Genomic DNA, 24,352 nt, shown 5'->3' with positions numbered 1-24,352 from the left:
ATTCTTCACTCACGTTGTATCTGTTCCTCTGGCTCCCACACATGTCACAGCATGTTGTCATTGGCAACGTGATACGTGACTCCCTTCTGCTATTAGTCAGCAAGCCCCTTCTTTTTTTTTTTTTTCTTTTTTTTAGATTGTGTCTCTTCTCCCCAGATCCCAGTGCCTAGCACAGCACAGTGCATGGTGCATGGCAGTTTCCCAGGGAGTTAATGGTCTCTGGATCTAAGGCATAGGCGAGGAAGGGTTGGTGTTTAGGAGAAAGCTGAGAAAGGAGAGGCCAGGCGCAATGGCTCATGCCTGTAATCCAAGGATTTTGGGACACCGAGGCAGGCGAATCACTTGAGGCCAGGAGTTTGAGATGAGCCTGGGCAATATGGCGAAACCCCATCTCTACTAAAAATACAGAAATTAACCTGGTGTGGTGGTGCATGCCTGTAATCCCAGCTACTCAGGAGGCTGAGGCATGAGAATCACTTGAAACCAGGAGGTGGAAGCTGCAATGAGTCAAAATTATGCCACTGCACTCCACTCTGGGTGACAGAGCAAGACTCTGTCTCAAAAACAAAAACAAAGCTGAGAAAGGAGAGAGGGGGGAAAAAGAGAAGACTTTCAGTGGTGAAGAGTAATGAAGGCTATCGGCACGGCCCATTATGTACAGCCGATTGATGTAGACACAGTACATTTCGCTCAGAAAATATTTGAAGATTTTCCACTAAATGCTGGTTACTATTCTCTCTTGTGGAAACTTACGTTTTTACTTATCCTCCTCTTCTATTTCAGAGAGTCAGGACTACCTCTTAGGTGTGTGTTCTTTTACCCAATTCCTTTCCCATCACTTAACAGTGTTTTGCATCGTTAGCCTATTACTGCTGTCTCACATTTCTCTTGTACTTGATTCCTTCCTTGTGCCTACAAACATGCTTAAGTTGCCCCTTCCTAAAAAGAAATCTTGTTTTCTAGATCTTCCCCGCTTAAGCAAATGCCCAGTCTTCTATCACAGCTAGTTTTGGGGAAGTGGTGAATCTCAGTTTCTGATACCTTCACTCTTCTTTCATCAGACCTCACCCCTCCACTCAAACCCTTCTTAGTTCCCCAGGTTTCTCTCTGTGATACTTGTCTTTGACTTTTCTGATGAACTGTCCGCCTCTTTATCATCTCTTTTACTGGATGTTGAGGTTTCTCAGGTTCTGGCTTCAGTCTTCTCAATTTAACAATTCTCTGTATGTTGTCTCATTAATAATGCCTTCATCTTCCACTTCTGCACAGAAAACTTCCAAATCTATATCTCCAAGCAGATCTTTTGATCTGTCAGCCTACTGGACATCCCTGTCTATCTGGTTGTCATGAGAACACCTCAAACTCAGCATGTTCCACACTGTATTTACCGTTTATCCTCTTATCCCCACTGACTGTGGCTTCTGGATGTTGGGAGTGGCCCTTGCACCAAGTTGGCAAGCTGGAAATCCTAAACTTGTCTTTTGCTCCCCATTTTCCGTAACCTTTCACATCTACTCAGTCCATTTAAATCAGCAGCGTCTTCTATGACCTTTTGTCTCTTTGTATTCTGCTATCATATCCTGAGTATAGGTCCTTTCCCTTCCAGACTATTGTAGTAGCACCGTGTCTCAACTTTCTCTCTCTCATTTTTCTACCTGCTTCTCTTACCCTTTGGACTATCCTTTATACAGTTTCCAGAGGTATTTTTCTAAACATTGAAATTTGATATCATTTCTTGGTTTAAACACATTCACTGGCTCTCTAGGTCTTATGGATAGGTTCGTGGCCCAAATTCTTAGGCCAGCAGCAAAACTCTTCAGAGTCAGGCCACACTGCATCTTCCCAGCCTCAGCTGCTTTCACCCGTCTCGTACCCCTTCCTCTTCAGCCATGTGATGCCCCCAGAAGCCCCTTGTAGCTTTATCACACTGTACTTTCACCCAAGTTCCCTGCAGCTCAAAGTGTACTTTGCATTATCTGCTTTTCAGACTCCAGGGCTTGCCTCATTGATCAGTTCCCTGTGCTCCTCACCCTCCCCTTTTGATAGGATGCTTTATAGATTACCTTTCATACAGTGTCCAATGCAGTTAGAGGTAGTATACTGCCCAGGAGTTAAGAGTGTGAACCCTAGATCTGCCATCTGAAAGTCATATGTCCTTCAGTGATGTGTTTAATCTCTCTGTGCCTCAAATTTCTCCCTCTGGGGTATGTTAGGAGGATACAAATTAACACATGTAAAGTGCTTAGAATAGATTGGTACTGTTAAATATGAGCTAACGTCACATTTTGATAATTTTTTAAAAAGAAAAAATCATTATGGAGTCTCAGTCCTAGAGATTCTGATTCATTAATTCTGGATGGACCCCAAGATTGTTCTGTGTATTCTGGGTGGGAGCTGCAGTGCCCTGTTTCTCTCTCCAGCTTGAGAGCCTAGCACAGCACCTGAACCATTCTCTTCATGGGTTACTTATTGAGTACCTGTAGCGTGCCAAACATTGCTGAGAGGCCGAGATGAGTAAACTTTTACCTCGCGGAGCTCATCTTCTAGTGGGGAAGGTGTACATTAAATAAAAACAGAAAATATATATGCTGTGGTGTCAGGCAGTAGGTGATAAATGGGGAAAAAAACAACTAAAAACAGTGCAAGATAAAGGGATTTGGGAATGGATTCAATTTTAAGTAGGGTGATTAGGGAAGGTCATTTAAGTAGGGTGATTAGGGTAGGTCATTTACCTGAGAAGGTGATATTTGAACTGAGACCTATATAAAATGAGTGTGTGAACTATGGAGACATTTGGGAAGAGCATTACAGACGGATGGAAGGGCAAGTGCGAGGTGATGATAAGCTTGGTGTGTTCAAGGAGCAGCAAGGTCATTATGCCTGTGCTAGAGTGGTGGAGGGGCCTGCTAGGAGATGAGGTCAAAGAAGAGGGCAGGAGCCTTGCTGGTAGGCAGGCCACAAGAGGGACTTTGGATTTTGTTGTGAGATGGGAAGCCACAGAGGATTCTGAGCAGGAGTTGTTTTGTGTGTGTGTGTGTGTGTGTGTGTGTGTGTGTGTGTGTGTGGTTTTTTTTTTTTTTTTGAGACAGAGTCTTGCTCTGTCGCCCAGGCTGGAGTGCAGTGGCGCGATCTCGGTTCACTGCAACGTCTGTCTCCTGGGTTCGAGCAATTCTCTTGCCTCAGCCTCCTGAGTAGCTGGGATTACAGGCATGCAGCACCATGCCTGGCTAATGTTTTTATTTTTAGTAGACAGGGTTTCACCATGTTGCCCAGGCTGGTCTTGAACTCCTGAACTCCTGAGCTCGGGCCTCCCAAAATGCTAGGATTACAGGTGTGAGCCATCACGCCCGGCCAGGAGTCTTTTTGAGACAGAGACTGGCTCTGTTGCCCAGGCTGGAGTGCAGTGGCGTGATCTCCCTTGGCTCACTGTAACCTCCCCCTCCCGGTTCAAGCAGTTCTCCTGCCTCAGCCTCCCAAGTAGCTGGGACTACAGGCGTGTGCCACCACGCCTAAGTAATTTTTGTATCTTTAGTAGAGACAGGGTTTCTAGATTAAAGGTAGAGGAATATAGAGGAATGTAGATTAAATGTAGAGGAAGAGAGACACTTTTGGCCTAAGCAGTTGGGTAAGTGGTGGTTTCTTTACTGAGATGAGAAGCATTGAGTTTGAGGGAGGAGAGTGGGACTCAAGAGTGCCGTTTGGACATGAGAAACTTGAGATGCTCAGTACACTTGCAATGAGAGATGTTAAATAGGTAGTTGAGTCTGGAGCTCAGGGGAGAGGGCCAGGCTGCAGATAGAAATTTGGCAGTCAGCTTATTGTTGTGACACAGAACAGTAAGGAGTAATTTCTTCTGACTAAAGAGATTTGGTAAACCTTTCCAAAGGAGAAGACGTTTGAGCGAAACTTTGAAGAATGAGCATAATTTTCAAAGGCAGAGAAAGGGAAAAATAGACAATATTTTTCATCCAAGTCTCACAGCCTTTCCCCTGGCCTCTTGTTGAGTTTAAGAAGCTGCTGACCTGGTTGATAATCTCTTATCACTGGTATAGCCACTTAGGTTCTTTATTGAAAAGGAACCAGACCAGATTACACACTAACTGATAAACCACGTTCTCTGTTTCTCATTGTTCACAGATTGAAAATTCCAGTTGGATCATCAAGGTGCGGAATGCTAAACTTGTTCTCCCCTCTTCTGTATCTGGTGTGAATTGGATGTGTTGATTTTGGTGTGGAGGCTTTTTCACGTGCTGTCATCTCCACTAAAGATGGAACACTTTGGAGAAGTTTTACTTCTATTGATAGGACTTTTTGCACTTGAACTGTTAAAACAACTACAACCATGAGAAATTGGGACCCCATGGTATTTTATCACTCATCCCCCTAACTTGAGCATATTATCTATCTTGACTCATCCTGCTTTGTGTGAAATGTGAATCATGTTTTGCCACTCTTCTATTTAGATAGAATTTTATTTGCAGTAGAATATTGCTTATCTTTTTGTTTATTTTTGTGATCACTGTAAGCAGAAATTTTGGTCTTTCAAGTAGAGAGTAATTACTGGATGTTTGTTAGTCAATGGGATAAAGAATGCATTGAAAAAATTCAGTTTATTAAATCGTCTAAGATCCTTTTAGAACTGATGTAAAATTCATCATTGTGAATAATCTTCCACCGCACGATAATATTAGTGGTGGATATAGATAGAATGTATGAAGCCTCAGCTCTTATATACTCCTTTTAGCCGTTTTTCTATTATGAAAAAAAATCTAGTGTATTAAAGGAAAGTAGTGACAGTATTTAGATGGTTTCTAGTCTTTGAAGTTCATACAGAAGCTTTTGTCAGAATTGTACACATGGGTCTTTGTCTTGAGTTAATGAGACCACTGCAACTTTAAACATGTTTTAAGTGATAACCTTGATTTTTATAAATTATACAAGCATGACTATCAATGTTGGTTTATCAGTTTTCAACAACTTTACAAGTCTGAACAAGTAGAAAATTATTTCAAAAGAACCTTGTTTGGATCTCACATAAACTACAGGTAGCTTTCTGTATATGAAAAAATTTTTAAGTACAAAAAATACAGATAATATAAATACCCCAGTATGGAGTAACTAAAAGTTAATAATTTGTTAGAAGACTGGTTTTAAATCTTTCTTTAATAAAAGAAGTAAAACTTCACTAATAATTTATGACATGTCTGTACTCCATATCTGCTGATTCATACTCCCTCTTTTTTTTTTTTTTAACTCCCCAGAGGAATTTACTGTGAACTATTTCCATTTTTTTCTAGATCACTTAATGTAGTGTCATGGTGTATGGGTGACTTAACATGTTTTTGAGACCTATCAGTTGTTGAAATACAGATCTAGTTCATTCTTTTAAAGAGTTGTATAGTATTCCTTCATGAGATTTTAGTATTTTTATTGTAAGTAAGAGAATTCTTTATATATTTTGAATTCTCGTCATTTATCTGTTATATAAACTGCAAATATCTTAGTTTTCCAGGCTGTTCCTTACTGTCTAACTTTATATTTTTTTCAGGTAGCTTTCCTGAGTTTGATCTTAGGAATTCTTAAACTACAATAGCATGCCTTCCAGTTTAGTTTTCCCACCCGTGGAGGTGGTGGCAGGCTGAGTTTTGTTTCTTTCTGCTCTGAAAGACCTAGGAAACTAGTGAATTGAGTAAGCAGCCTGCAAGTCTGGTATAGTCTATTTCAATCAAGTTGGCTTCTGGTGTGCCTTTGATGGCATCATCAGTGAGAGTTCTTGGTGTTGATTTCTCTTGCTGCAGTAACAGGTGTGATGTTTCTCAGTAGCTGGCTAGCTCCCGAGGATACCAGGAGAATACTTTATTAATTTAAAACACTGCATTCTAAGGGTTCTTCAGGAAAGTTATGTGTCTATGGGTAGGGTTGTTTTTATGTGGTTATTTCAAAATAAGAGCTGTACAATCAGGCTTTCTGCTGGAATATTGGACTATAATGTCTGCCATTTAAACACATTGGTTGCAAAGCTTTAAAGCTTTATTTTTGTTTCTAAAGCATTGATTTAATGTGTGAGCTAACAATTCGATCAAGAAAATAGATTTTTAAGAAAACTTCTCCAGTGTCCTTATTCTTGAGTTCATGGTTATTTAAGAGATCACTCTCTTTGAATATCTGTTAGTATGGTATCTTTCATTTTTTTAGGGAGGGAGCAACTTTAAAAAAAACACCATAGAATAATTATGATGAAAGCATTATTGACACAGTGAGCATTTTTAATACCTTCAACCTGTATATAAGCAGCACAAATTTAGAATGATTTCAGATCCAGGTTTTGAAGTAGATGTCTGTTTACAGGAAATGCGGCAGAATCAGAGTACAATGACCTCTGAGGAAGTCTCGTATTCATGCAGCATACATTTTTACTATGTTTGTGGCACTGTTCTAGTTCGGAGGATCTGGTGATGAATAGGATAGACACCCCGTCCCGCCCCCTACTCCATGTGGAAACAGGAAAGGAACAAACAAAATTATGTCCTATGCAGAAGATGAAAAGGGTGTAATGCTGGAACAGGAGCAGCAGTAGTCTCAGTATTTATTCACCCAGAGCCTGGATATGCGTACAGGGGGTGCATAGAGGAAGAATACAGCCATTGTGTGAAGTAGATGGAAGCATGGCATGGCTATTTGTTCGTTCAGCAAATATATTTATTGAGCATCTGTTCTATGCCTGCAAGTGTTCTAGGTGCTGATGATCAGTAATGAACAAGAGGGACAAAAAAGTCTGTGTTGATGGAGTTTCCATTCTAGAAGGGGAAGATTTACATAAACAAGAAAAGAAATAACGTGGGGACTGGTGCACTGCAGATGGGTGTGGAAAGCAGAAAGCAGTAGGATACTTTTTAATGAAAATAGACTGTCAAAGGTTAAAATTTAAAAATATTAATAAGATATCTAACAGATTTTACGTTAGAATGTCCGTGTCCCTCCATTTTAGTGTATTTTTCCCACGTACAGAGTCTACTGTATTGAAACCTCAAGCACACTTTTATTGTCTTAACAAAATCCATCAAAAATCATAGGCTTCTGGAGACAGATTATTACCTTCCCAGAAGGTAATCTTTTTAGAGTTGAAGTGAAATATGGTAACTTGTTTTTTGGAGAGGCTGTGAGAAGGAGAGATATTGTACCTAATTTGTGTTTGCAGGAGTATAAAATAATAATAGCATTTTTTATGCAAAGTGAAAAAAACTGTTGTGAAGCTAATAACTTTAAACTTATATCTGGAAAACTGAGACCTGATAGATTATATATCAAATTGGTATATAACTTATTTGGTAACATATATAGGTTGAGTTTCAAAGTATTGTAGCTACATCAGAAGATAAATTACAAAGAAAGGATATGTATTTGTGAAACCAGAATTTCATGAACTCTAGAAAAAGAAGAGGAGCAATCACTTTGCACAACAAAGAATCTTTATTCATATATATACACACACACACACACACACAATACAGATATATATTTTCAAAATCTCAATAATATTTAATATTAGAAATGTTAAGGAGGATACTACCGACAGCGAATTAATATAAAAGACCAAATACTTTTTCCCCTTCCTTTTTTAAAAAAAAAATATAGTTTAGAACAGTTTTAGGTTCACAAGAAAACTGAGCAGAAAGTATGCACAGAGTTCTCATGTAACTCCTACCCCACACATGCATCATAACCCCCTCCACTGGCAACATCCTACACTGAGTGGTACATTGGTTACCATTGGTGAACCTACGTTGACATGTCATTGTTAGCCAGAGTCCGTAGTCTGCGTTAGTATTCATTTCTAGTGTTGTACATTCTGTGGGTTTTGAAAAATGTATAATGACATGTATCCATCATTATAATATCAGAGTAGTTTCAGTTTCACTGTCCTAAAAATGCTGTATGCTCCTCCTGTTCTTTCCTCCCTTAAATTCTATCAACACCTTATTTTATTTATTTATTTATTTATTTATTTTGAGACAGAGTCTTGCTCCATCACCCAGGCTGGAGTGCAGTGGGGCGATCTTGGCTCACTGTAACCTTTGCCTCCTGGGTTCAAACTGTTCTCCTGCCTCAGCCCCTCAAGTTGCTGGGATTACAGGTGTGTGCCCCCACACCCAGTCAATTTTTGTAGTTTTATTAGAGATGGAGTTTCACCATATTGGCCAGGCTGGTCTCGAACTCCTGACCTCAAGTGATCCGCCCCCCGCCCCCCCACTCAACCTCCCAAAGTGCTGGATTACAGATGTGAGCCACCACGCCCGGCCAACACCTTATCTTTTTATTGTCTCTGTAGTTTTGCCTTTTCCAGAATGTCATAGAGTAAAATCATACCGTGTGCTACCTTTTCATACTGACTGCTTTCACGCAGGAATATGCATTTAAGGCTCCTCCCTGTCTTTTCATGGCTTTATACCTCATTTCTTTTTAGCACTGAGTACTATTTCAGTGTCTGGATATACCACAGTTCATTTTATCCACTCACAAAATGCTTCTGCATTTTGACAGTTATGAATAAAGCTGCTATAAACATCCACGTGCAGGTTTTTGTGTGGATATAAGTTTTCAACTTACTTGGGTAAATACCAAGGAGGGTGATTGCTGGATTGTGTGGTAAGAATATGTTTAGTTTTGTAAGAAACTGCTAAATGGTCTTTCAAAGTGGCTGTGCACTATTTTTCATTCCCACCAGCAGTGAATGAGAGTTCCTGTTGTTCCACATTCTCACCAATACTTGGTATCGGTAGTATTTTAGAATTTGGCCATTCTAAAACTCAACAATAAGAAAATGAACAAATGTGTAACAGTATCTCATTGGACATCTTTTCTATTTTTGTTTTTCTGAGACGGAGTCTTACTCTGTCACCCAGGCTGAAGTGCAGTGGCACAATCTTAGCTCACTGCAACCTCTGCCTCCCAGGTTCAAGTGATCCTCCTGCCTCAGCCTCCCCAGTAGCTGGGACTACAGGCATGGGCCACCACACCTGGCTACTTTTTGTATTTTCAGTAGAGACAGGGTTTCACCATGTTGGCCAAGCTGGTCTCGAATTCCTGACCTCAGCTGATCCATGCGCCTCGGCCTCCTGATTACAGGCGTGAGCCACCGCACCTGGCCAGACATCTTTTCGTATGTTTATTTGCTTTCTGTACATTTTTGGTGAGGTGGCTGTTCAGATCGTTTGCCCATTTTAAAATTAGGTTGTTCGTTTTATTTTTATTTTATTTTATTTTTTGAGACGGAGTCTCTTTCACTCTGTCACTCAGACTGGAATGCAGTGGTGCGATCTCAGCACATCAGAAGCTCTGCCTCCCCGGTTCAGGCCATTCTCCTACCTCAGCCTCCCGAGTAGCTGGGACTACAGGTGCCCGCCACCACGCCTGGCTAATTTTTTTGTATTTTTAGTAGAGACGGGGTTTCGCCGTATTACAGGATGGTCTCGATCTCCTGACCTTGTGATCCACCTGCCACAGCCTCCCAAAGTGCTAGGATTACAGGCATGAGCCACCATGCCCAGCCTTCATTTTCATATTATTGAGTTTTAAGAGTTCTTTGTATATTTTGGTTGACAGTATTTTATTCAGGTATATTTTTAGCAAGTATTTTCTCCTGGCATGTGGCTTGCTTGTCTTCTGCAGAACAGATGGTTTTATTTTTAATGAAGTCTAGCTTATCAGTTACTTTTTTCATGGATTTTGTTTTGGTGTTGTAAGTAGAGTCATCTCCAAATCCAAGGCCATCTAGATTTTATTCTGTCATCCTGTAGGAGTTTTATAGTTTGGTGTCTAAATATATTTTAGGCTTTATTTTCTGGTAGAATTGCTAAGTTAAAAGTAAAATTATGGCTGGGCGCAGAGGCTCACACCTCTAATCCCAGCACTTTGGGATGCCAAGGTGAGTGGATCATTTGAGGTCAGGAGTTTGAGACCACCCTAGCCAATGTAGTAAAACCCCGTCTCTATTAAAAATACAAAAATTGGCCAGGTGTGGCATATGCCTGTGGTCCCAGCTACTTGGGAGGTTGAGGCACGAGAATCGCTTGAACCTGGGAGGTGGAGATTGCAGTGAGCTGAGATCGTGCCACTGCACTCCAGCCTGGGTGACAGAGCGAGACTCTGTCTCAAAAAAAAAAAAAAAAAAAAAAGGTAGAATTATATATTTACTCCTTAAAAACTTCTATCTTGCCATTTAGTAGATAGGATGTTATGCTATGCTTGAGGTAATACAGATAGGTAAGGCCTAGATTGAGTTTTCAGTTCACTGGGAATTTTCATTGTTACTTTTTATAGTTTGATGGGACATGAACTTTTAAATTATTCTTTTGTAAAGATAGTATTTACATTTCCTCAAAGGAAGGGTTTTAATTTTTCTTCCATGGCTCTTGAATGAATAATTACAGAAAAGCATTTAAATCATATGTAGATTAGGAGACTGTTTAAAGATTTAATGGAATACTTTTCCCACAAAATGCTCTTAGGTTTCCTGACTGGTAAGTTTATTCAGCCATTTTTTTATGACATTTTCGACACCTGGAACCTGACCTCTTAATGTTGTGCTGGATTGTGACGGTCTTTGACCTTTAAACCAGAACTTTATACATCTTAAGGCCCAATTTTTGTAACTAAGAGTAAAAAGCAACTATTTCTTCTTTCACTTTTAATGGTAGGCAAGTTTTTGCTGGTATTGTATTTGCCTTCCAAAACAGGTCAATTCTAGCCCCTCTTACTGCCTTACTCTTACCTCTTATTGCCTTAAACACAATTTAAAATGACAAAAATCCAAGCACAGTGGGTCCTGAGGGAACGTGGAGGAAATAAATTATACTGTGTTTAGCTTTATCTAAATATCTTTTAGAGCATGTCAAGGAATTCATTTTCAGTTCGTTAGTGCTGTTTCGTAAGCATCTTCAGCAAACTCACACAAATGTTCACAGATGAGTATATGCATAAACTAGGACGTAAAGGGCCTTGTTTACATTATTAAAAGAGTAACAGTTTCAAAGAGTATTGCCAGTTTCTCCCAAATTCATGTTTTTTCACTTTTTTAACCTCCCATTTCACATTTTAGTTGCTTAGTTCCTAGTTTTGTTACAGACATTATCCGAAATAAGGAATAGAAGATTAAAAATGATTTAAAGTGTATGCTGTGGTTCTAGAGACACATCATGTTTTTTTATCTCTAAAAAGGAAAAATTCTAAGTTTAGAAGAAGATTTCATTTGTAAAATTGACTCTGTACTTTATAAGCAGTGTTTAAATTCATTGGTGGTAAATATGCATGTTGGTATAGTAAAATCCCATTTTTTACATAATGCTTTAATGGAAATGGCAGTTTTATGAAATGAAAGTGACTAGTAAAAGTCTGAATGATGCTCATAAGCTTTTCCATCATTTTTATTGAGGGTTTTGTGTACGCTAATCCATTAATACAGGGGAAAAGGAGAACACTAACATGGTTTATTTTCTATAATTACTCAAATAGAATATAATTTATTTTCAATAAAATTATTGGAGTAAATTGCCCAGAGTAGGGAGAGGAAGGTTGGCCTCTTCTTACAAAATATCTTGATTTTTACCCACGGGACTTTGTTATTTTACCAGTGATGTTGTTTCATTGCATGTATTTTCAGTATAGTTCCCTCCAGATTTTTACAAATAAAAGCCTGGGAAAGGCCGAGAAATCTCAAGCATGTAAAGACCCAGGATTGTGGAGGGAGAAATCTGGGATGTTTATTTTATCCTGTTTATTATTACAAATATTGCTTGTCTTTTAACAATTTAGACTTCCTTTTATGTGATTTATGTAAGTTGAAGCACCATTAAGATTGCTGTGTAATAGCAATTAATTGCAATGTAATAGATTAACCTGGGGAAATTTTCAAAAACAGTTAAGTGTTTACATTTAAATTTGGCTTATTTTTGTAGAGTACCTTGAAGAAGAGGTCAGTGTAAGGAATAAACAAATACTTAAATTTGGGATCCTCACACCACAACTTCATAACGGGGAGAGGGAAGGAAGAACTAGTAACTGAATTGGAAACTAGCAAATATTCTGGATTTCATCACAGTGGAATCTTGCCAGCATCTCGATTTTCTGCTCTCACTATACTTCAAACCATTTTAGAAAAAAAGATCTATGTATTTTTGGATGTTTTGGGGGCCATTATGAATTCTTGGCATTCTGCTCTGAAGATACTTCCATGTTTTTGAGGCAGAATCTTGTTGAAACTAGTAACTTTAAGCTTTGATTTAGACTGCTTTGTGGCCTGAGAGTTTCTGAATCACATTCAAACTGTCATTGCATACCTTTCATCCCTAGGCTTTATATTTGAAAACTCACCCCATTTCAGGTGTCTCTTTATGTCATGTACATTTTTGTCCACTTTTTTCTCCCTTCCCCCAGTGTTGTGGTGCTGCTGTGCTTATGTGGAGTTCTTCTGCGTTGCAGTTTTTAGATGAGGGTCAGGGAATGCATGTACATGGTGATTTGCTTGTGCCCTCTCCTAGGTTTGTGTGCCCTTTATGCCTGTCTCTGTGTGTGTGTTTTATTGCTGGTTTGACCCTAGAAAATCAGAGCTTGCATAGCTATTCTTTTTACCCCCACTCTGAATGCTGAAGTGATCCCCTCCTTAAGCAAGCAAAGAGACTTCCTAGGAGGACAGGTTTTTCTCCATCTTTATTATGAGTCAGACTGCCTGTGTTCGAGAGTGGAAAGGGGTAGTCACAGAGAGTACTGCCTCCATAATCTCCCTAGCACTGCCTCAGCACCAAGTGTCCTGTTTCTCGCTTTATGCCAAGAACTTGATGCAAGGATGGAGCAGCGTCAGCACCTGGCTCTCCCTTACTGTAGCTGAAAATCCTTTTGGGCCACAGGTACCTGGCCTCCTCTGTACTCTTAGTTTTCAGTGGGGAGCTGACTTAGAGTGTAGTGATAGGGTTGTTTGTGTTAGAAAGGTAAGCAAATGGAGAAATTCTCATGGAGTATTTCATCTCTGAAGGTGTCACTGCTCATGGAATGAGAATAGGGTTTGCAATAATAATTCACAAAACAATAAATGATGCAGTAGTATAGTCAGTTCTGCTGTTATGCATTCCTGGAATCACCACACTATACTGAATAGCTCCGTGAAAACCACAGCGCTTATGAGGGAAGTGCAGTTAGGAGCACAGCACTCAAAGACTTTGTTGGTGACACATGCACAAAGATAGGGCGCTGGTAAAGCCACAAATGCTACAGCAGATATGGCACTTTCTTGAAAAAGACCCAAAGTTTTTCTGTGGATATGGACATCAGAAGAGTTGTTTTCTTGAAGTAAGGAGAATTACCTGAAATCGTATGGAAAGTTGTAATACCAAGTGTGGATAGGTGTGGCTCATTACCCACAAGGTGAACTGAGGTATCCCGTAGGTGGTTGAGGTGTGTGTGCTTGTGAGTTTTCTGTATTTCTTTGCAGTTGGGTTCAGCGAGGAGCAGTTTTCTGTGTTCACCAGTGTTGATAGCAGACAAAATCACACAGAAACAAATATGAAAATTGTTTTATGTCCAGAATGTCCTTCTAATATGCACATGAGTAACATTGGATCAAATATATGTTTTCAAAATAAGTCTCATAGCAGAACTGGCTGTCATTTGATTTTGGGATTGAGTCCCATTTCCTTCTTTGATTTCTTAATTTGTATTAAGGTAAGCCCATATCAGATTGATTTTTTTTTTTTTTTCCATGCCCTGAGCACCTCAAGAGTAGAGACACCAGCCCGAGGATCTTAATTTTGCTGGAGATAATCCACACACAGGTAGTTTTCTTCTTGGTGAATGTGTAGATTGAGACCTTTATTCTGTGCCAGCCACAGTGCTAGGGCTACAGAGATGGATAAGGTATAATCCTTGTCCTCAGGAGCTTAGAGTCTCATTGAAAAGTTTTTCAAAACACACATTTGAATGATTTTGTTGGGTCAACATTACGTATTTGTTTGTGAACACATAAGTGCACACCCTTTCCCCACCTTCACTTCCTGTTTCCTTGCAAATGCAAAGAGTAAAGAACTTGCCTAGAGGAAACACAGAAACACTGATTCACAGGTGAAAAATATGTAAATTTGAAAAGGTGTTGAAAAGAACCTAAGTTTTTGTAGCCACCTGACTAATAAACACAGAGCTCACATGTCCACCATAGATGGGTAAATGAAAAAAAGCAAGTTTCAGAGTAGTAGGAATAGTATTATTTCATTATTTGTTAGCCCCTATCCCTTGCACATGTGTGTATGTATTGTTTGTGTAAACATAGATGATGTGGAAAGATCTCCCATATTGTTAATACTAGTTATCTCAGGGAACAAAGGAAAGCTTATTCCTGTTTATACATCTTTTATTGTTTGGTTTAAGAAGCATGTTTTACTTTTTTAATTAAAAAATCTAATAAAGTAGGAAGTGAATAAAAGTAATAAAAAGTATCTTCAGGCCACTGAGCCTGTTGCAGTCTTCCGGTAGCGTGAGTAGTTAATACTGTCTGTAATGTTTCAGGTGTGGACTGCCCAGCAGGACTCTGAACTTTTTGCTATAGCCTAAGGTGATACTAAGTTTTCTGTAGCAACACTATAATGTTGAGAGTTTCTGTGTTTATAGACCATTAACACCTCAAAGTCTTTCTTCCATCTGCTCCTCTTGGCACACTGTGCTCTAGATAATCATTTTGGAACAAGTTTAGTCCTTTACGCTCTCCCTGTTAGATTTCATATTGTTATTGTGGAAATCAGTATTTAGCATGGGTAAGAACTGGCCTTAGATGCAAGCCATCTGGTTACAGATCCTCACTACCACTGTCATGAAAACTTGGACAAGTAACTTGCCTCCCCAAGTCTCAGTTTTCTCATCTGCAAAACAGCAATAATCATAAAGTTGTGAGGTTTCAATGAGGTGGCATATGTTAGAACACTTACACTAGGTACCTGGCGAAATAGTGGGAACATGGTACTGCTAGTGCATTAACCTTAGCTCATCTCTTTCATCCATTGGCATGTTAATGAGATAATCATGGATCTCAAATCTTCCCTTAACTATATTTATAGCTCTCTTTTCCACAAACCTTCTAAAGTTTCCTCATGAGACCCCCAATCAGTCTCTGTCTCATTCTACAGGTCCCTTCACCGATGTTGTCACCACCAACCTAAAGCTTGGCAACCCGACAGACCGAAATGTGTGTTTTAAGGTGAAGACTACAGCACCACGTAGGTACTGTGTGAGGCCCAACAGCGGAATCATCGATGCAGGGGCCTCAATTAATGTATCTGGTAAGTCGTGAGACTGGAGGCCTAGAGGGTGGGCTCAGAAGGCCCCTGGACAGTAGGCTTTCTTAAAGTTAGTATTTGCAGTGTAGCAGATGATGATGATAGACTTCTCTCCACCCCACCCCCACCCCATCCCACCCCACCCCACAACCCTTCACCCCGTGATCAGAAAGCTGGGTCCCAGTCGCCTGTTTTTTTCGTAATTAATGCCTCCTTGTTTCAATGCTTACAGCCCCTTTGCACCTCAATAGTTAGAGCAAAACTGAAGTGATAACTTTAGACTTTACTTCAGAATGAGTTTTGTTTTCATTCCCTTGAAATTAAATCTGCCCTTTGGCAATAAAAAAGGGCTAAACAAACTTAATTTTACTTTGTGGGAGAAAGCTAAATGGAGTTATTTTCTTATTTAAGCTAAATGATTTCTGACTTTAAATTCATACCATTTCCAGTGATTGGCCACTGCACTTTACTGATTGTGAAACGCCAGGGGAGATGAGGGCTGAGCAAATTGGAATATACTCAAGGGTGTCAGTTTGGTGCATGTCTGATGGTTTTCTCTTCTTTCTGGGAGTGCATGTATTTTCCAAAATCCAACTTTTCAAAAGATACTGGTAAAGTGCCCAAATTGAGAATTGGATTTCAGAATTAAGGAGATGTCAGTGATGGGTTGGAGTTTAAATGTATTTTAGAAATGGAATAAACTTTTAGCTCATTAGAACTTCTCCAGCCAAGAAGGAGCTATGGGGAAGTGTGTATTTATCCTGTAAATATCAGGTGACTCAGTGTCACAGAGGCTTCTGCATCAATAGAAGCTACTGCTCATTTGAAATGAGTACCTCTCTGGCTTTTTCCATGATAGATTTTGATTGTGATACACTTGGCTATTCATTTGACACCTAAAAGAAAATGATTCACCTCTTTGGAAAGATATAAGGTGTTTCATTATCTGATCATTTCTGCAGACTCTTATTCCCTCCATCTGGTCTCTCTCATTATGGTGCACCCATGCCAGCTCTCCCCCGGTGCTTCTCTGAGTCTGCAAGACTTGATCTGGACTCTCGAATCAGGTTATTATCTTGAAGTCAGGAGGGTCGAAGCCAGCATTGATTGAGGGGCTTTTATGTGTTGGACCTGCACATGTACTATCTCATGTCATTTCTCTTACCTGCCCCGTGAGGCGTGCATTGTTTCCTCCATTTTACTAAGAAGTAGACTGGTCGTCATAGCACCGTGAAGCTGGCAAGTAACAGAGCCAAGATGTGGATCATTCTGACAGGCTCTGAAGCCCATGCTCTTTGAACTGCAGCACTCTGGAGAAAGGAAGGGACTGGGATTTTGGCATTTCTGCATCCTCTGGATATGTATGGTTTAAATTTTTCCTTTGACATCAAGGGCAGCTGAAATCTTTTATTCCCCTCTTGTATCTACTTTCCCCCCTCGATTTCCATGCCTGTATCAAATTTGAGCAAGTTTGTCAGTAGATGAAAATTACCAATTTTCACAGTAAGAATAGGGAATGCAGCATGGTTTTCTGAATAAAAGAATCTCAGTAGGTAGTTGTACAATGTTAGTGTGTTTTCTGATACAAAATATAAATATGTATGGGTGGGTGTATGTGTATGTCTCTATCTCTCTTTTGTTTTTTTTTTTTTGAGACAGTCTCACTTTATCGCGCAGGCTGGAGTGCAGTGGCGCGATCTCTGCTCACTGCAACCTCCACCTCCCAGATTCCAGCGATTCTCATGCCTCAGCCTTCCGAGTAGCTAGGATTACAGGTGCGTGCCACCACACCTGCTAATTTTTGTATTTTTAGTAGAGACAAGGTTTCACCATGTTGGCTAGGCTGGTCTCAAACTCCTGACCTCAAGTGATCCGCCTGCCTCAGCCTCCCAAAGTGCTGAAATTATAGGCTTGAGCCACCACGCCCAGCATCTCTGTCTCTCTTTCAGGAAGATCCATTGTTTCCCCATCATAGGAATTTTTAAAAAGTAAAAGCGAACTCTGCCTTTGTTCTGATTTATGATTGCTTACTCAAGGAAGACCAAGACTTTGTGGTTGTGGCCTTCCTTTGGCAGATAAAGTAAGGCACAGAGTGTGGCATAGTCATCGAGGGTCACATGGATGGTCATGGCAGCACTGCTATTTGAAGCGAGTGGCTTGGCTCCTGATCCACTGCTCTTTCTGTCATACTAAACTGCCTCAGTAGTGTTAGAGGATGACCCCACTTATGAATGAATGTAAAAAGTACCACCATTCTCAAAGTTTAATATATTTGGGGGAAAAAGTAGTTGAATAATAAAATGTCTGTGTGTCTGTAGACTTTCTTCCTAGATGAGACAAGATCACATCTGCACCTTAGAAAGAGCTCCTTTGTTATTATTTGGTATTTAGCTCAGTGCTTGGGGGGAGCCAAGGTGAAACCAGATGTCATTACATTTCTAGGACAGCCTTGCAAGTCAGCAAAGGAGGCCAGGCCCATTTGCTGCAGTTGTATGTGCTGAGGGACCACTGCATCATTTATTAGACATACATAGCTTGGGATAAAAAGCACTGCCCTTTTCTAGGAGTCCTCTTGGTATTAATACAGCTACATGATGACATCTTTGTGAGTCAGTAGAGTCCTCAGGAAGAGGAGGATACCAGTGGACAGGCAGTGCAGGTTATCCAAAAGCCAGCCTCCCTTTCTCCCCAGATACGCACATGACCAAGCTTGGTTTTACCCACTCTCTTCAAAGATTAGTGGATTTGAGGTCAGGAAACCTGAACAGGAAGACCAGTTGTGCTGTTTAACCAGTCGGCTGAATTTTGACCAACCTATTAACCTTTCTAGGTTCTTGTTTTCTCACTTGTAAGGTAGGGAGAATAGTGTCTACCTTACAGAATATTTACAAATACTGCAGAATCGACAGCATGGTACAAGAGTGGCACATTTGTACATTGTTCTTCCACTAGCTTTGACAAAAACTGGCTAGTTTTTGAAGAAGGTGGATTGCATAATACTTGAATTGACTGTTTAGAAATAAATTAACCCCTACATTTTATTTATTTATGGACCTTTGCTAATTTTGAGAAGAAATTTGTGTTTTCTCTTCCTTGTGTAATATTCATTTGTTTTATAGTGAAAAGTTGCCAGTACCTTTTCAGGTATAATCTTTAAAAAGGTGGCCACCACTTCAACTTAAAATACTGCTAGCATTGCCCTGCCCACCACCCAGAGTGTCACCGCATACCTGAGAAGGACATGACCAGTGCATTTTTCTCATTTCCGAAAATCCTTGTGATGCACTAGCTATTCGGGAAGGCTCTAAATCATTATTTTAAAGAGAGGAGGGAGGGAGGGGGAAGGAAAGAAAGAGAGGAGGGAAGCAGGAAGGTGGGAAGAGAGGGAGGATTGATGGTAATGATATCCACCCATGGAGCTGGCACCAGTGCTGGCCAGAGGGATCAAGGTTTTGAAGGCACACAGGTTCAGATTGTGACATGGAAAGCCAGATGTCTTTCAGACAAACCCTGTGAAGCTCTTACCTTTTCACATTACCCTGATATTCAAGGGACCTTACATTGTGTACGTTGTGTTTCAAAAGTTCAGGCTCTGACCTATCATGCTATTTTCTTCAGAACACGGCAGATCACTTACTGGATCCTTAAAAAAACTCCCTTTTATAAACTTAGGTGGTAAAGTAACAGTTGGACACAGGCATAACCTAAACTTTTTGTGTCAGTGGATTATAATATGTGGGCTTTCCCAGAGAGTTGCTTTAGGCCCTGGCCCCTTGGACCTGTGATTTGAATCCTTTTCTTTGTCCTTTCCATAGGTGCTCGTCTCATCTCATTTTTATTGTAGCCCCTTCTGGGGTTTGTGCTTTTTGGATGAGGTCATGTGGTAGGTAAGGGGTGCAAGGGGCTTTCTGTTTGCATTCACTGGCCCAGAATGCTGTGGTTTTGGCCCCTTGCTCCATGATACATACTATCAACTAGAGATGGTTTTGAATTATTTAATCTGGACCTCAGCAAAATAGGTACACTTAAATAGAGATTGAAGAATGGGAGGTTGGATTTTTTTCCTCCTGAGATTTCAAATGTAAGGAATAAAGAACTTTTTGAATTAACGAATTGTTTTGAGGCAGTGGGGGATCTTCCCATTTGTTCTGGCTTTACAAAATTAAATCTATTTTCTGAACTGTATGGTGGGAAAATATTTTTAAGGTACATAATTTCTGAAAATGTCTTTGTGGTAAGCTGTTAGTGGTTGTGGATTTTTTTTTTTTTAGTGCTTCAGTTAATAATGAGGGAGTTTTCCATTAATATTCCAAACCATGTTTGCCAGCGGATACAGCAGGTGAAGTGGTAAAATTATGGGCCCATCAAAAATACTTATGCTTCCTGTAATATGATATTAAGTTTAATATTTTTATAACCTTCACTGAATTCTAATTTCACTAAAGTAGCAAGCATGCTTCCATTTGCAGTTCAATTATGCACATTGGTTGCCTGTGTCCCAAGCAAATTAGAAATGCAAAATATCTGTGTGTGGAAGGGGGCATTGGAAAGAGTCATTAAAGATACCAATATTTAGGTACAGATACACTTTACTAAATGTACCTTGGGAATTGAAAATGGATTAAAGACAAACACAAAACTCCCAGTGTCTGAATCTGTATTTTAAATTAGAATTCAAAGGATTAAGGAGCAGTATTCATTCCTGACATACAGCCCTTTTCAGCACTCTTTTCAATCACATTTAAAGCATAAAGTTTTTCCAGTAAAATCCTCGGGACAGCCAGGTGCGGTGGCTCACCCCCGTAATCCCAGCACTTCGGGAGGCCGAGGTGGGTGGATCACCTGAGGTTGGAAGTTCGAGACCAGTCTGACCAACATGGAGAAACCCCGTCTCTACTAAACATACAAAATTAGCCAGGCATGGTGGCACATGCCTGTAATCCCAGCTACTCAGGAAGGCTGAGGCAGGAAAATCACTTGAGCCTGGGAGGCGGAGGTTGCATTGAACTAAGATCGCACCATAGCACTCCAGCCTGGGCAACAAGAGAGAAACTCCATCTCACAAAAAAAAAAAGAAAAAGAAAAATCCTCAGAGCATGAACATCAGCAACTCTTCTTGGATGGAAACATTGATCAGTTAATTTAAATGGATAGTATTGCGATTAATAATCATTTTAAGATTTCCGTGACTCAGTTTAATGTAGCTGTTTGGTGGCCCTGGACCAGTCAACCAGGAGTACACCTTTCGGGTGGTTAGCACTAGGGTATAAATGCACAAAGCCCTTAGACAATGAAGCCAAACATTTATCCGTCAAGCACTGATAGTGGGAGCTGCATTTGGGGAGTTTGAGCTTCTTAACAGCAACATTCTTCTTCGTTTGATTGTTTGCTTTGGAAGTCTCTGATAAGCGAAACTTTTTTATAAGTGGTTTCCATGAACCAGGCTTATTACTCTCAGATAAGAACAACTCACATTCATACTTTAAAAGATGTCTTTAATCTTTTTCACCAGATGAGATTCTGGTTAAACAAAAAGTAGAAAAAAGAAAATTACCAACAAAAATTCAGGTTAATTATGCTTTTTAAAGGTTTTTACAAGTTTACTGTAATACTTAGGTTTTTAAAGAAGAATCGTTACTTTTTTTGTGGCTATGACACAGTTTATTCTTTACATTTTCAAATATCAAGATCGAGAGGACTTACACATTTCGTCTACCTCAGTTAGCTGAAGGTAACTTCAACTCTGTACAGCATAACTGAAAAGCAAAAAATAAGCAAAGTTTTAAGAAGCCAAAAGTGATTTTCTTTTCACTCATTACGGGTCCTTGCATACTTACACACTTGAGGGCTCTCCAGTCTTGAATCTTGTCTTGTTTATTCTTACCTTAGACTTACCATTAACCCTGTCCTGGTTGCCAGCTCATCACAGATCAGAATAAAGGGAAAAGGGGTACAGAGGTGGCCACGTTGAAAGTGGCCCGTGTGACAGTGCATAGCAGACAGTGGACAGGTTGGGCAAGAACACCACAGAGATCAAGTGCAGGGAGCATTCAGAAATAACAGTGGGGAGCTGGAATTCCTTAAGCCTCGGGGAACTGTTCTCCGTGTTTCAGGTGATCAGCCCCAAGAGACACAGCTTGCAGGTTTCATTAAGATGGTATATAATGGGGGTTCATGTCACAACATAAGAGTAATCAGAAAAGGGGTATGTTGTATTCCATTATAAATGTTAGAGGAGATTGAAAAGTATATTGGATTTTTGAAAAAGATTTACATTTTAAAAGATACTTATAAAAAAGAGTGAATAAGCCTTGTTATTTGGCCAGTGCCTGTATATAGCAGTCCTCATCTTCCATTGATACTGGAGAAAGGAGACCTCACTGTCAGCACATTTGTACTAGTCTCTGCACAAATAAATTAATCAGACTGTGAGGAGTTTGTTTTCTAAGACAGAATATACGAACTGGAAAATCCTGTGGAGAACACAAAGACACCTCAGTGTTTACTGATTTATAAATAAATGCAATTCATTATTTATTTGCTAGACTCAGAGTTCCATCCATGGGACCCTGAATAGGCAGAGGTCCAGCAAGGTGGTCATGATCTCAACGTGTTGAGGACCCTAAAGGAAATAATAAATTTGCTCACAGTCTAACTAAAATGTCCAGCTTCTTTGCTTTAGGCTAGAATTATATCACCTCGTTTAGGTAATGCTGGTTATCTCCAGCTCATCAGGAGCTCTGCTTGGCATTTATGTATCTGTGTCTTTGATTAGTCTCAAAAAAGTGGATCAGTGACTTCATTCTGACCCTGTAAGTGCCGTATGGTAGAGGACAGTCTTTCTCTATGCAGGCTTTGTGAGAGGATGGGGAGTCCGAGACTGAGGGCACTGCCATCAGAAACTGGAAGCCCTGTCTTGCCCACTTGGAAGGGAGGGAGTGACTCTGGAAAGTAGGACAGAAGAAAAGCCAGCTGGTGGGGGTAAAGAAGGGTTTCCTCTTTGGAGTTCTCCAAGGATATTTCTAGGGAGAGCATGATTCAGGAATGCTTTGAATGTTGGAAGAGCAGAAGGTGCAAACCTGTTAGCTAATGAAAAAAATGCAAATTAGCACCCAGAATGTGAGCTATTAAAACATTAATTTCTGGTCTCAGTCTCACTGGGGAGAAAAGGCAAACATGTCAGAAGGAGCTTAGGAGTCTTGGAGTTGACAGTCTCCCAATAAAGTAAGGTGCCCACAGTAGGAACTGTGGTATGAAATGGTGTTTCAGCAGGAACTGCAGTGTTACGAGGTATAGTACAGCACAGATTTTCCAGGTGTGGGCTGTGGGCCAGCAGCAGCAGCAGCCCACTTGGGGACCTGTTAGAAACTGGAGTGCTCATTCTCACTCCAGCCCTGCTAACACAGAAATTCTGGAGGTGGGGTCTAGCAGTCTGTGTTGTAGCAAACATTCCTGGTGACTCTGATACTCACTGAAGTTTGAGAGCTTTTCCCTCCAGAATTCTTATTTAAATTTTATTATATTTATATATTTATTTATTTTTGACAGAGTCTCTGTCACCCAGGCTGGAGTGCAGTGGTGCCATCTCAGCTCACTGCAACCTCCACCTCCTGGGTTCAAATGATTCTCGTGCCTCAGCTTCCCCAGTAGCTGGGATTACAGGTGTGTGCCACCACGTCCAGCTAAATTTTTTGTATTTTTAGTTAGGGGTGGGATTTCACCATGTTGGCCAGGCTGGTCTCAAACTCCTGGCCTCAAGTGATCTGCCTACCTCGGCCTCCCAAAGTGCTGGGATTACAGGTGTGAGCCACTGTGCCTGGCCTTGTTTATTTACTTATTTATGGAGTTGGGGTCTTGCTGTGTTGCCCACCCTGGAGTGCATGCCGCTCTCATAGCTCACTGTAGCCTCAAATTTCTGGGCTCAAGCAGTCCTCTTGCTTGCCTCAGCCTCCCAAGTAGCTGGGACTACAGACATGCACCACCATGCCTGGCTATTCCTTACAGAGTTCTGTTAGTGGATTCAGTCCTGGAAGATGGGGTATATTGACATGTGAGTAGAGTAAGGGAGAATCAAGAGAAATGTGTCAGGCAGGGCTGACATGATAAGAGGAGACTTTGATGATGATAGGAGAGCATCACTGGGTATAAGGACATAGGGGCATGATGTGTGACCTGAGTGATGGGCGCACCTGTTGGAGCAGAAGGGAGGCCTGCCAATAAGAGACCAAGAAATCCAAGAAGGGCCAGATTATGAAAAGCTGAGCTGATTGTCTTTTACTTAGGAAATAGTTACTCTTATAGGAGGTTTTTCATCTGAGGAATTACCATGACACAAGTAGGGTATTAAGGTACCATTAAATTTGTGGAGTTTGTAGGGGCTAGGCAGGGTGATTTGGATGGGAAATAAACTAGAAAAAACTTGGAAAAATCTAGAAGGATCTGTGGGCCTCAGCTGAGATTGTGGGCACATAAAATGTGGAGAGAGAGACTTCGAAGATAAGATTCTGAGATTAAAAAAAAGTGAAGCATGTGCCTTAGTACTTGATAGACTTTATTTATTTGCTCTGTTACCATTATGATGCAGATGAAAGTGATCTGTGATGTTACCATTATGATGCAGACGAAACTGATCTGTGATCTGTTCGCATTATGATGCAGACGAAAGTGATCTCTGATGTGTTACCATTATGATGCAGACGAAAGTGCTCTGTGATGTGTTATCATTATGATGCAGACGAAAGTGATCTGCGATGTGATACCATTATGATGCAGACGAAAGTGATCTGTGATGTGTTACCATTATGATGTGGACGAAAGTGATCTGTGATGTGTTAGCATTATGATGCAGACGAAAGTGATCTGTGATCTGTTACCACTATGATGCAGATGAAAGTGATCTGTGATCTATTACCATTATGATGCAGATGAAAGTGATCTGTGATGTGTTACCATTATGATGCAGACGAAGGTGATCTGTGATCTGTTACCATTATGCAGACGAAAGTGATCTGTGATCTGTTACCATTATGATGCAGATG

At 40.4% G+C, this 24,352-nt stretch overlaps 1 protein-coding gene across 3 annotated transcripts in view; it reads left to right on the top strand.

The window, feature by feature from the left end:
* The window catches only part of LOC116463271 (vesicle-associated membrane protein-associated protein B/C), a 69,051-nt gene that overhangs the window by 13,836 nt on the left and 30,863 nt on the right, over positions 1-24,352 (top strand). For all 3 annotated transcript variants that reach the window (XR_004246638.2, XR_009212023.1, XM_032146296.2), the window contains exon 2: positions 15,165-15,317. Coding sequence is in view for 1 of the 3 variants with exons in the window: in XM_032146296.2 (XP_032002187.1) it covers positions 15,165-15,317 (153 nt within the window). In the remaining 2 variants the exon portion in view is untranslated. The remainder of the gene's footprint in view (positions 1-15,164; positions 15,318-24,352) is intronic.

This window comes from Hylobates moloch, unplaced genomic scaffold (genome assembly GCF_009828535.3).
Source record: "Hylobates moloch isolate HMO894 unplaced genomic scaffold, HMol_V3 SCAFFOLD_32, whole genome shotgun sequence".
Lineage (NCBI taxonomy): Eukaryota > Metazoa > Chordata > Mammalia > Primates > Hylobatidae > Hylobates > Hylobates moloch.
The sequence above is the reverse complement of the archived record's forward strand: the minus strand, read 5'-3'. Positions and strand labels throughout refer to the sequence as shown.